We start from the raw sequence: 13,405 nt of genomic DNA, 5'->3' as shown, positions 1-13,405 counted from the left end.
AATGTGCTCAGAACAAGTCGGTGAACTGAACTGCACTCAGAAGTTGAATGGATTGAATTTCAATCTTTCACTCACAAACCAACTTATTTTATCAATGAAAAAGTGTCTGTATTCCTCTGAAGAGAATGATTTGTGACAGTCTTTCAGTTCCCAAAAGATCAGACAGATGAAGTTCATAAACCCTGCTTTGCTCATAAGTCCTTCCATTCCACATACAAAAGTGAGATACCTCACAGAAATAATGTCATTTCTTGCCAGACACTCCATCCTCCAGATACCAGGGCCAAATATAGCCTGGCGCTGTCAGAGAAAACAACATGACCTTCCAACTGAATGCTAATGTTTTTTCTTACCAAGCAGGTTTCTGCTATGCTTCTGTCTAGAGGCTTCTTAACACGCCGGGATTCCATCACAAATCTCCAAGACAAACCCTTTAGTTACAGCACATATTTTTAAAGAATAGCTGTAGACCCACCTCCCTTCCATCCTCATACATCTCCCAGCCACATGTTTGTAAGCTATCTAGTGACTTTAATTCCTTCCTATGTCTCTTGTTGATGTGCTATTATGTGTAACTGGAGAAGGGAAATCTGGCTATTTTAACAGGTCACTGGGTGCAGCCGCGGCCCGTGGGGGAAGTTCCATGGGGCGGTAAGGCGGGGCGGGGGCTTAAAAAAACCGGAATATGGATAATTGCAGGTAAGTAAACAATTAAATAAATAAAACGAATTTCGTAGCGCGCGCTGCATCGCAAAATGCGATGCAGCGCTCGCTACGAAATTCGTTTTATTTATTTAATTGTTTACTTACCTGTAATTATCCATATTCCGGTTTTTAGAACCCCCCACCCTGCCCCTCCCCCGCCCCGCCTTACCGCCCCACGGAACTCCCTCCACGGGCCGCGGCTGACTGGGTGTATGTGTATTTGTATCAGTAGCGGTTCCTGGAGGGAGTTCTGCGGGGCGGTAGGGCGGGGCGGGGGAGGAGCAGGATGGGGGTAGTAAACTACAGCATACGGCCGAACTGAGGTAAGTAAACAAATAAATAAATAAAACGAATTTCATTGCGCCCACTGCATTGCCAAATACGATGCAGCGCGCGCAACGAAATTCGTTTTATTTATTTATTTGTTTACTTACCTCCGTTCTGCCGGATTCCGTAGTTTACTACCCCCCACCCTGCTCCTCCCTCGCCCCGCCCCACCGCCCCACAGCACTCCCTCCAGGAGCTGCTACTGATTTGTATGTCTGTTATCTTTTGCGTGGAGGAAGAATCTGTGGCACTTTTTCACTGTACAAAACAATGTGAATTGAAAAGAATGGATCCAAATTCATACATATTCTTTGAACATGATATCAACTAATAACACAGAAATTGTTATACTTTACAAGTTTATTTAGTGTAACATATTTACAAAAAACTATTTATTTTCTTTCTGTGCTATGTCTCATACTATTAAAAGAAAAACAACATATTTCGTTCAACGTAGACAAACATTTTACAGAATACTGAAATGGATTTAACAGCTGAATAGTAAGTTCAACCAAGAGTCAATACATCTTCCACTATTGTTAAAGTAGTTGAACCTCTTTTTGTTTGAATGACATGTCTACTGTGAACTCTACTACTAGCTACACATTATGAAACATTTATAAAAAGGTATTAGGCATGCATGATTGTCAACAGCACTTATTGTTCTGAGGTATGTGATTTTTCTCAAAATTACCATAATTTACTTTTACAATGTTTTACTTCAATAAGATTGTGCCAAGTAGCAAACTGTTGTTAGTGCCACATTATTTAAAGGGCCATTTAGGCCTGTGAGTTAGTGATAAAATAGGCGTGAAAGGCATACGCCCACCATTTATTACTTGTTCCCATTAGGAGTTGAGCAGAAAGTGAGCTCAAAAGAGCTTTGCCCTAGGCAGTTACCAGTGGCGGCTCGTCGCCCCACTGCCTGGCTCAGAGCCAGCAAATGTAAAATAAAACAATGCTCTTGCATCATTTTATTTTACATTTGCCGGCTCTTAGCCAGCGGTGTTGGGAGGGGCAGGGCCTAGGCATGGGAGGGGGAGGAGGAGTGCTACGTGCACTCCACTTCCTAGGTGCGCATATGTGTTTTGGTCAGCCGTCTCAGGCTGACCAAAATACACATGCACACTTAGGTTTTCTCCAGCCCAGCTGCATTGAGCAGCTGGGCTTGAGAAACCCCACAGACTCCCTGGTCTGAGCAGGGCGTCTTTCCTGCCTGCTCAGACCAATCCCCGCGCTGCTATGCAGCAAGGGGATTTGGATGGGAGTCTGGGTACCAGGGGCTGCTGGGACCCAGGAAGAAGAGGAGAGGTGACATGACGAGATATGAAAGCTGGAGGTAGCCGTCGGCAAACAGTAAGTTTTTTTTTTTTTTTTGTAATTTGTTTTTTATTTGTAAGCTCCCCGTGCGACCCCACCACCCTTTAGTTATGGCGACCGCCGCTGGCAGTTACCAATAACATGGAGCAGTAGAAGCCCTTAAAATGGCGGCTACCTGACACAGACTCGCCAGGACATAGTGACAAATGCCCTACACTAGTTAGAGCTGTTTGACCATTACTAGCAGGGTAGAGAAATAAAACATGCACTGGCGAAAACTGCCTGAATATCAAGGCAATTGGCTTTGAAAAACAAACTCCAACTTTGAAAATGAGATCCCCATCAGTCAGACAAGAATTTGACAACAGGCAAGATATCCTCTGGGAGAGGAGGGTGGGTCGTAGCCTATGCTGACCTGAGGATATGCAGGTTACCCGCCAGACTCTTAATGAGCCTCTTATTTTGTAATCAGGTGCAAAGATACTGAGAGCATTGTGCTTTTTTTTGCCCAGAATTGACTTCTTAACTACATAACCCCCTTAGAGATCAGGGTTTGGGCAAAAATGGGTACAAATTTTTTTGAAAATATTTTAGCACAAGGGCTAATTATCAATTGAGCGCTACTTGCACTCATACTCTGATTTAGAGCTTTATTACCAACTACAAGGTAGAGGAAATAATAGGTAGAAAATGTGTTCCCTTTCTGATCCATTTTAATGCCAAACTTTATTTCAGTCCCAACAACTTGACAAGCACAAAGTACAAATTATATTGGTGAGGGGGAGTTTCTTGCTACCAGTTTATCCTAACCCATAATTGAGGCTTAATGTGTCCCTGTAGTGCTGTGATTCGACTTCAAGTACTTCCATATAAATATAACATTTGTTATTTCTGGAAAAGTATAACAGACTGCCTGCTTCTGAAGATTTGCTTGCAGTAAAATATCCCAACCTACTAAAGCAGACCAAACCAGTTGCTCTTGTTAATGAAGTGTCATTTACAGACTGTCTGGCTTGAGAGGTGAATGTTGCATAGGTACAGCAACAATTCCTGTGTCGGTCATATTTGTAACATCCTCGCCGATTGGGTGGCTCAGAACACTTGGCACAGGTTCGCATGGACAGGCACACCCGCCTTCCTTCGGGTAGCAGTTCTTTTCATTCAGACTTTCCTGTTGGTACGGACGAGCTTGGATATCGACACAAAGGACAACTAGGCGGTAAAGAAGCAACAACACAACAAGGATATTCTTTGCAGCAAAAAATACCAGCATCTGAGTTATGACTTTATAATAGATCATCAGTATCAAGCGGACTATGAGGAAAGGGCCGTCTTGTATAAAAAGGCTGATCCCAATGTTCCAGAGGTCTGCACTGTATCGCGTCAACAGCAAACTGCATCGTCCTTGAGGAGCTGGAGATTGATGGCGATCGACATTTTTCACTGTAAATACAATTGTCAATATTGTCAGTCCAAGGTTATCACAAGCACATTTATTTGGGTCACGCGCATTTAACACACACAAAACACTACAATGCACAGTTAATAACTCTTTGTACCAACGCTTGCAATTTTGCTGCTGCTAAGATAGAGCATTCATCAATAATTCTAAATTAATATTAATAGGATTAAGGTGTGTAATACAGTAATTCTGTAGTCTGTGCAAACAGTATAATTGCAGCTGAATAAAAGTATTTTTATGCTGGTTGCAAGAACTGTGACCAAGCAAGGGGTGACACCAGTTGTTTGAATAAGCAGTTGGTACTGTGCATTTCTGCAACTTGAGATCTCAGTTTTGAATTATGGCATGGTCAACTGATACTATCATATTCCCGTGGTCAATGCACTGAGTGCCTCCAAACTGGATAACAGTGACACCTGATGTTTCACGCATACTAATAATAAATGTATGGTAGCAAGCAGCAAAAGCGTATTGAATTATATATGGGTGGCTGGGAATTATGAGGTTCTCTTCTATTAATTGGTGCAAGTCCCGTCATAGAAAATGAGAATAAAGTTTGAGATGTCTATGAAGTCACTTAAAAGCCTAAGGTGGAAATCTCTAGGTAAGTGACAGCTGCCAACCTCCAACTTGATGCTGTGTATGCCCTCACCTCCACAGAGCATGTCCACCGGCGGCTCAACATATGGGCAAGCTTTGCAAGAGGCATACAAAGGATGCCCTTCCTTATCCTCCCTCACTCATTTGACTCCCTCCCGGTTCCCATATATAAATAAACTGGCCCCTCTTAAAGGCATTCTACAGACCACGCCGCATCCCACCTCACCATTACTGATGTAGCACTCTAAATCTTGTCTCAGGCCTGCTACTGCAGCCTGTAGCACAGTTTTAAATTGCCTGGCCTTAGCCTTGCTTTTTAATCCCTATAACTCACTCCTAAGGTAGACCCTAACAGCCACATGGGCAGGACATGGTATTTAAAAAGTACGCCATGTGGGATTATGTGTTACATGTACTAGTAGTGAAAAACTCCTAAAGTAATTTATCACTATTGAAAGGCCTATCCCTCCCATAGGATAACATTGGGTTACCTTATTATGCTCAATAACTGATAACTTAAGTTTGGGAGCAGACAGGAAACTGATGTTTACACAAACGAATTGTAATTTACAATTCTCTTTAAGGGTAAAGTCAGATTTTGAGTCACAATTTTCAAAATGCCACTTTTAGAAAGTTTGAAATACTACGGGATTGGGCCCTTAACAACAACCACCAGGGGCCTCTGATAAAGTGCCAAAAACTGTAGCAGAGGTGGTTGATTTGATTCAAAACATTTTACTAAAGGATCAGTTAATCAATAAACTCGACCCATGTCTTCATATCACAATTCATTAGATGCGATTATTTCATTTTTAACAATTCATCAAAAGGAAAAACACTCTTCTTTAACATAAATCAAATGTACCACAAAAACAATGACAGTGCATTCATTAACAAAATAATAATACTGGGACAAACTTGGCAGTGCAATATCTTGAAACTGAATGTGCTACTTTTTTTTAAACATAATTAGAAAACAAAAAATATTGGCCCAATTCACAGAACAAACTTAAAGACAAAATCCTAACCTTACTACTATTTTAGTATTCACAGAAGGCACTTACTCATTTTGGTATTCACAGAAGGCACTTACTCATTGATGAGTAAGTGCCTTCTGTGAATACCAAAATGTGTAAGTGCCTTCTGTGAATACCAAAATGGTAGTAAGTTTAGGATTTTGTCTTAAGTTAGTTCTGTGAATCGGGCCCATAGTGTATTTAGAGACACACATCAACTATTCGAATCAGTCCAGTGCTTATAAACCGAAGGGTTATATTATGGCTGCTCGAAGGAAGCCTGGCCTTTCGGTATTGACGATTGTGTTCCAACTCCATCTAATATGGATGGATCATTGATTGTACTTTCTGTCTACACTGTCCATATTGATAAAAAGTTAATGGGATCCCCGATGGTTCTGGCCAACGCATTTCAGACCACTGGTGGCTCAGCGTTCTCATCAGGGCCTTGGGCTAGTGGTGGTTCATGTGTATCTTGTATCTTCAAAAGGGGGACCACTCCCAACTTGAGTACTGTTATGCACAAGGAAACAACTTTATTTTCATTCTTGAATCACTCTCCAAAATGTTCTTTTGTATAATTTACTAAGGTTCATGTATCACTGATGCTTCCGTTGAGAAAGTTGCCATTTTCTTGTATTAACCATTTGTGTCTTCTACTATTATCCCGGGTTAAATGACTGTGAATGGCTCAGCTGTTGGGGACTGTGTATTCCTCCAAGCACCGATACAAAAGGGAGCTAGGTATGGGCAGGATGGGTGGCTGAACTGTGCCCTGTCCCATTTACATTTCAAAGGACATTGCCGCCTGCACACACAAAGGAACGGTGTCTTTTGTCACCCTAGAATTCTTGGAGCCCTGACAGGAAAAGGGAAGAACTTTTCAGAACCAGATATGGGGGTAGTATAGGGAATCCCCCACTTCAAAGGCTGGCACTAGGTATATAATGCTGGACCTCCAGGGACACTCATCACATCACTTCTGGACTTGTAGAAAACCAAAAACAAGGGCTGCTACTTTGGCCTGTTGCTGTAAGGACTGCACTGCTGTGATGCTGCCTGAGGAAGGAAGACTGGACCTCTTCCCTTGAACCCAGGACTAGAGTGACTCCAAGGGAAGTAGCCTCCTGTGTGACCGTCTTGGACATGACAAGCTTCAGAGACCTGTACTGCATCCCTACCCTTCTGACCAGACCCAACTGGACCTGCCTGAACCCTGTTGCTATCCTCTGCTGGAGTGAGTCTGATCCCCTAGAGGTGCACCCCAGGTCCTGGACCATTGGCTGAGAGAGCCCACTCCTCCATGTCCAACTCAGAGTTCGTTAAAAACTGACACAGCATGATGCAACCCGAGACAGTTCCTTGCATCACAGCACCTTGCAGCTCCTGAAAGGCAGCCTCGTCCTGAATCGGTGTAGCACGATACAACACAATGTAGGGCCTTGAATCACAGCACCTCAAAACTCTTGATCAGGGGCCTTATTGTAACCGACTCAGCATGGTGCAACTCAGAAAAGGATCTCGCATAGCAGCACCTCACAGCTCCTGATCAGCGACCTGATACAATGCGACACAGATAGGCGCCGGACTCTGCATCTCAGCCCCAAGTACAACCAAGTACACTTTCCAGAGGGCCGAATTCGGGCTTGTACCTAGCACATCCTTCATCGCAGTAGGCTCTAAACTTGTGACTTTGTCCGGATCCAGCACAAACAGATGACCACAGTTGCTGCTTTTTGCTTTTCGTCGCTGCTTATACTTAAAACCTTGCGACTCAATACCTCTAGTTCTACTGATTGGATTTATTTCATTTTGGTGCAATTTTATTAATTAAACATTACTCTGTTTTTCTAAATTGGTGTGCAATTTTTCTTGTGTTTTGTTTTCACTTTATTACTGTTTGAGTATTGCATAAATACATTAAGCATCAGCTCTAAGTTAAGCCTGGCTGTTTTTGTGACAAGCTATCAAAGGGTTAAAGAACAGGTTAGTTTAGTGACTTCTGCGGTTCACACTGACAAAGACTGGGGTAATTATTTGAGTGGGGCTTCCACCCCTCTCAAGCAATAATCCAATTTCTTGTTCTCTTCTCAAGTACACATTGGCCTATATACAAATGTATATTTAGTCATAAACACATATTTAAGACCACATTCACCATTTCACACTTTCCAGGAATTCAGTAAGTGATTCCTAGGAGACTTACTTAAAGCTATTTACAGGTGTAGAGTTCACAGAGTGCCATAAACAGAAAGTGGGAGTTCTGTCGAACATTTCTTCCAAGCAGGCATGGTGTAAATATCTTTCAAGGTTGGAAAAGGAACTAGATCAGCCCAAGATTTGTTGGGCCTATAAGGGAAGACCTTCTACTCAGGTAAAAAATAATTTTCAGCATGGAGGAATTTTTTTTTTAAAGTGCCTTTGCGCAGGGAGTCATATCCCTTTTGTGAGTACTTCTGCTATAAAGAACTCAGTGGGAAAATGATCCTACGCGAAAAATAACATCACCTTTCCTGGATATGACTCTGTTTGGAGTCTTCCCACACCCCGTCATTCAGGAAAGTCTTTAGCAGGAAAAATGGATCTTTCTATAAGCTGCGTGGTTTCTTCCAATATATCTAAGATGCTTATCTACCACTATAAATGACAAATTTGATACACCAATAAATCGAGCCTTGCTACCACAACCCTTTGCACAAGATCTTACATGCCCCTTTCTTTTCAATGGACGTTTTGCCACGACTGAGACAGTAAGAAAGTAAGAGCATTAGTGTAACTGATACCAACCGGTTATGGTTTGCCTGTACAGACTATTGAAATACAAATATATAAATACTCCTTCTTGAAAGCATCATGCTTTCCATGTTCTGGGGGTATGGTCAGTAACTGGGATAAATTAAGGGTTGTAGGGAAAGCATCTATATAGCATGTATTATGGACTATTCTATTTTTAGTTTGGTTAAAAAATCTACTTATTAACCCGTTCCCTGCTCATGACGGAACCACTCCATCATGAGCCACGGGCGCCGTGTGCTCATGACGGAGTGGTTCCGTCATGCTGCGGCCGTTGGCGGCCGCTCCGCCCACGCGGCACTGATTCCCCGCCTGTGCGGGCGATCAATGCAAGTGGGCGGAGTCATGACGGAACCACACCGTCATGAGCACAGCTCGCCCGTGACTCATGACGGCGTGGTTCCGTCATGAGCATGGCGGCGCCGTGCTCACCCCGCACCCCCCCAGCGCCGCGGCGGAATTCGTGGCGCGGCGAAGGGGTTAAAATGAGTGATAGTAAAATAATTTGTAAGCATTACAAATGATTATAACTATTTGTTGTTGGTGTTTGTAGTGAGGACTGTCCAACACGATTTGCAGTTAAGAGCACTTCTGTGTCAAGTTATTATTAGTCGCCAGGATCTCTGGTAAGTTCTTGATTTCCACAGCCAACCTTGATGCAATCCAGAGACAGAGACCCTTCCTTTATTTGTAATCTTTGGCAAGTTCTAAGATCTTGTCTTACAATTCCAAGGCCTATCTTATTTTCTAACCATGCCTTAAACTTTGTTTATTATTTTGTCCATTGTTTCTTTTGACACAGGTTCATCATTATTGTAAAAAACCATATATTGGCCCTTGATCACTGCTTGCAGGTTTGCATCAATGTTTGCAGACAGGATTTGCTATGTTATGTTTTTTAAAGTTGGCAAAATCAGGACAGAACCAGACATGTAAAGGTACTCTGTTCTAGTGGAGAGGAGTGAGATACGAGAAAGCTCTCTCACAACATCTGGCCGGATAAATGCAGCAAAGGCATAGCAGAGATTGTTCACTGGACCTGAGGTTGCGAATGGGCAGATAGAGCTGTAAGTTCTTTTATAAGTAGAGGGGGACGTTTCCAGACAGATACTTGTGAACTAGGCAGAGAAGTTTGAAGTCGGAGCATTTTCTCACCGGCAGCCAGTGCAGGGATTTCAGAATGGGCTTGGAAGGAGTATGAGGAGGGAGTTTACAGACCGGGCAGGCAGCTGTGTTCGGAACCTCCTGAAGTTTAGCCACAGGAGTCTCATTTGATGTTGCCATAGTCTAGGTGGCTAACAAGCAGTGCCTGAGTAAGGGTTTCCCTGGATTGGAGGGGCAACTATTTAAAAGCCCTCCTGGGCAGTTGCATGATCCGGCAGCAGGCACGGTAAGTGGAGCTAACCTGCTGTCTCAAGGAAAGATTCTCATCTATCAGGATGCCCAGATTATTCACTACCTTTTTAGGGATGGGTGCCCAGTTCCATGGGCCACCAGTCATCTGACCAGTGAACATTGGCCTTACCAATAAGCAGAATATCAGAATCATCATCCGGGCTGCTATATTCCTCATACAATCTCTAAATCTAATTTTGATAGATTTGGGATTGGGTCCCATGGAGTGGATCAATTGTGTGTCATCTGCGTGAAAGATGCAGGATCTTACCACTTGAGCCAAGGGGGCTATGTAGATATGAAAAAGTTTAGGGCTGAAGGAGGTGCCCGTGGCACCCCCTTGTCTAGGGCATTGGTATGGGAGTTGAAGGACTCTAGGTGCGCAGTTTTGAGTTTGGTTACTAGGAAAGTTTTTAAACCATCCATGAGCTTTTCCACCAACACCAATCTCAAGGAGTCTCTGGAGAATTTCTGTGCTGTTGAAGGCACGAAATCCTGACTGGGAAGAGTCCAAAAGGGAGATGATTTATAGAAAAGAAGAAAATTGTTTGTTTACCAAAGTCTCTATTACCTTATTAAGGAACGGATGCAGCAATATCGGCCTGTAGTCAGAAAGCTTGGGAGGATCTGCATTCATTTTTTTTAAAGATTGGTATTCATTGATTTGCTTTCTAGCTCGAAGGAAGGATTTCAGCACTAAGAGAGTGGTTGAACACACATCTATTCCTAAAAATTGTTCATGCGAGAAACAAAAGGAGACAGCTGAGTATGCAAAGTAGACCACAGCGCCACAAAAGGAAATGAAAGCACTACCACAAGGAATGAGTATGTGCCGATGACACAAATGCACCCATTCAACCACACAACTTATGCTCATCTCACATAAGCGCCCAGCAGTGAAGGGTTTTATAAAATACATGCAAGACAACAGCTATTTTGTCAAATGGACAAACAATAGAAAAGACACATTTGCATGGGAAACCTAGACCATGTAGAATGAGGTGAGCGAACAGAAGGATAATTTTTTTCTGGTCAAAAATGGTGACTAACAGAAATTAGGCAGATCGTAAAATCGCTCGAAGGTAATGGACACAAATGGATACACACGGTATATACACTTTAGCTCCAACATGTGCACTAATGTATAAGGCAAAAAACATACATTTCATACAATGTAAACTCCTGCCTATCTGTTTATATCATAGCTGGACACAAAAAAGGGGGCCCCTGGACGATGGGAGCCCAAAGGCCGCATGCAACTTTCGGAACTCTGTGGCAAAGTCACCAATATAAATTCAGACTGCAGGCCAAACCAAATTTGAACACTCCTTATGATGATTAAACAACCAGTACAATATCAGCGGATATTATACAGAAGGTCACATGCTCTGAGGTGGTTACTATATCCAAAACATTAGATGGGAAATCACAAGAAGAAAAAATCACAAGAAATATACCACACACACAAGCATACGTAAAAGAGCAAAGGAGATGGCTCACCTAAAACAGCTGTAGCCAGAGAAATGAAGCAAACCAAAGAAAAAGAAGCATTGTCATAGGAAATAGGTCTTACATTGACCATTAGCCTTTTGGCTGTGCCATTGCTTGTTTTATTTTTTCTCATGAGCAATATAAATCTTTATTGTTGGGGGGAGCTGCCAGGCCCTCACCAATATAAAAAAAACTTGACTAAAAGCACACAAAAAAATTGGGTCTCAAAAAGACCATATTGTAATGGTAATTCTTGACGCTGAAGGGAACTATTTTTTGTGGATGTGCTCTTTGTGTCAAAATGAGAATGCCATCACTCAGAGTGCAGTTAGCCAATGGTTGAAGATAGCTGACCCATTTCCCCATGCTGTATGCAGAAGCTGGGGAAAGAATAATGTGAATGGCACTAGAACAGATTAATAGATGAAGAGAGCTAGCTGATATTTATATTTATATATATATTCACTGAAAAAAAACATAGGTTTCAGGGACGTTATAGTTAGTTGGACATTTCACTCATACAAAACCATAGAAATTCCGCCGTTATAGTTAGTAGAGCAAACTATAACTTGCGCCCCCGCAATGCACTGCTGATGACGTCACATATTACATCATTCATGACATGGTCAGTGACATCACTGATGACATCATGAGGCCACAACACACACTACCACCAGCCTCAGGACTCCCCCCCCAGACCACCCCCCTCCCTACTACCACCGAGGTAGCGCAGAACAGGACAGCGGACCTTCCAAAAACGGCATTGGTCCCTCAGCCACACAATACTTGAATGTTGGCAGATATGGCAAGCAAATATGTGTGAAGGACGCAACTCATCCATCAATAACAATAATGCACACAATACCAAGTGTAGCGGCGATGTGCTGGACAGACCTCACTATACAGATCATAAACCTCTCCATCAGTACATATACTGCTGGTGCTTGTACTGTTGTGGACAGTGGACGCAACCATGTTACCTCAGACAGTAGTGATGTACCTGTGTCCTCGTCCCCTGTGAGCGGAAGCGCAGTGGACTGGTCCAACGTACGCCACTCCAGCGTAAGAGTATGAATAAATGAGCCGGGGCTCTGGGCGTGGTTCACTTTTTAACTGTGAAGACCAACGAGTGTGCCAGAGCGGCGGGCCTCACCCTGCCACGAGGCTGCCGCTATGACCGCGGGTCTCCTCGACACAGGTCCCCTGCGAACCCAGCGGCACAGCACTGCAGACTTATGTCTGTACAGACTACTGCCTTCAATCTACACTGCGGACAGCAGGCATCACAATTCAGATGGAGTAGCGATTGCAGATGACGTAGTCCAGTACGCAAGATACATTGCTCCCAGTGCGGCCCTCTCGGACCACGCATCATCGCAGGGTGCGCACACGCTGAGCGCCATAGGTACCACTAACTCAGTGCACCACAAGTCATCGCCACGTGGCCTTACTAAGGCAAAATTCAATAGACAAAAGACATTGCACCGAGTGCGGCCCCCCGGACCACGCATCATCACAGGGTACGTACACGCTGAGCGCCAAAGGTACTACTAACTCAGTGCACCATAAGTCATCGCCACGTGGCCTTATTGAGGCAGAATTCAATAGACAAAAGACATTGGTCCATGTGCGGCCCTCCCAGACCACGCATCATCGCAGGGTACGTACACGCTGAGCACCAAAGGTACTACTAACTAAGTGCACCATAAGTCATCGCAAGGAAGAGTGAACAGTTTTATGTCAGCAGTGAGGCATACTATCACTCGAAAATCACCCCAAAATACTTCTAATATAAAAAGAACAGAAGAATCGAAGTACATTAATGATTAAAATCCGGTAATTTTGAAGATGTGGAATGCAAATATGGACATACAATATGTTGCAGATAACTCAATTGCTGTTCCTCGCATACTATCCAAATAGAAGTCCATACCTGGAAAACATATGTCTATATGACATACTGTAACATTATAGTTTTAAGAAAAATGTTACAGAAAAAATAAATGAAGGGAAATATGCTGTAATTGGATCTAATGGATGTTTCGTAAAGCATGCCAAAGGAAAATTTGATTAATCACAGGAAATTAAGTTGTGATACTCCAGATAAGAGAGTTTTTCTATTTAGCTCTTCTGCAACTCTTCAAACCTTGGCAGACTGAAATGGAATTACTTGGAGATTTTGACTGCTATGAAGATTCTTTCAATGCATGTAAAGACATTGCTAACAGTGCGGCCCGCCCGGATGACGCATCATCGCAGGGTGCGCACACGCTGGTTGCTTCAGGTGCCACTAACT

At 43.1% G+C, this 13,405-nt stretch overlaps 1 protein-coding gene across 1 annotated transcript in view; it reads right to left on the bottom strand.

The window, feature by feature from the left end:
- Window positions 1-1,387: 1,387 nt before the first annotated feature.
- TMEM26 (transmembrane protein 26) overlaps window positions 1,388-13,405 on the bottom strand; it is a 527,742-nt gene continuing 515,724 nt past the window's right edge. Inside the window, exon 6 of the mRNA XM_085608791.1 lies at window positions 1,388-3,795. Coding sequence (XP_085464917.1) covers window positions 3,350-3,795 — 446 coding nt within the window. The 3' untranslated portion in view covers window positions 1,388-3,349. The remainder of the gene's footprint in view (window positions 3,796-13,405) is intronic.

The sequence above is a fragment of the Triturus cristatus genome, chromosome 1_2, assembly GCF_964204655.1.
Source record: "Triturus cristatus chromosome 1_2, aTriCri1.1, whole genome shotgun sequence".
Lineage (NCBI taxonomy): Eukaryota > Metazoa > Chordata > Amphibia > Caudata > Salamandridae > Triturus > Triturus cristatus.
This window is presented reverse-complemented; position numbering and strand designations above follow the sequence as displayed.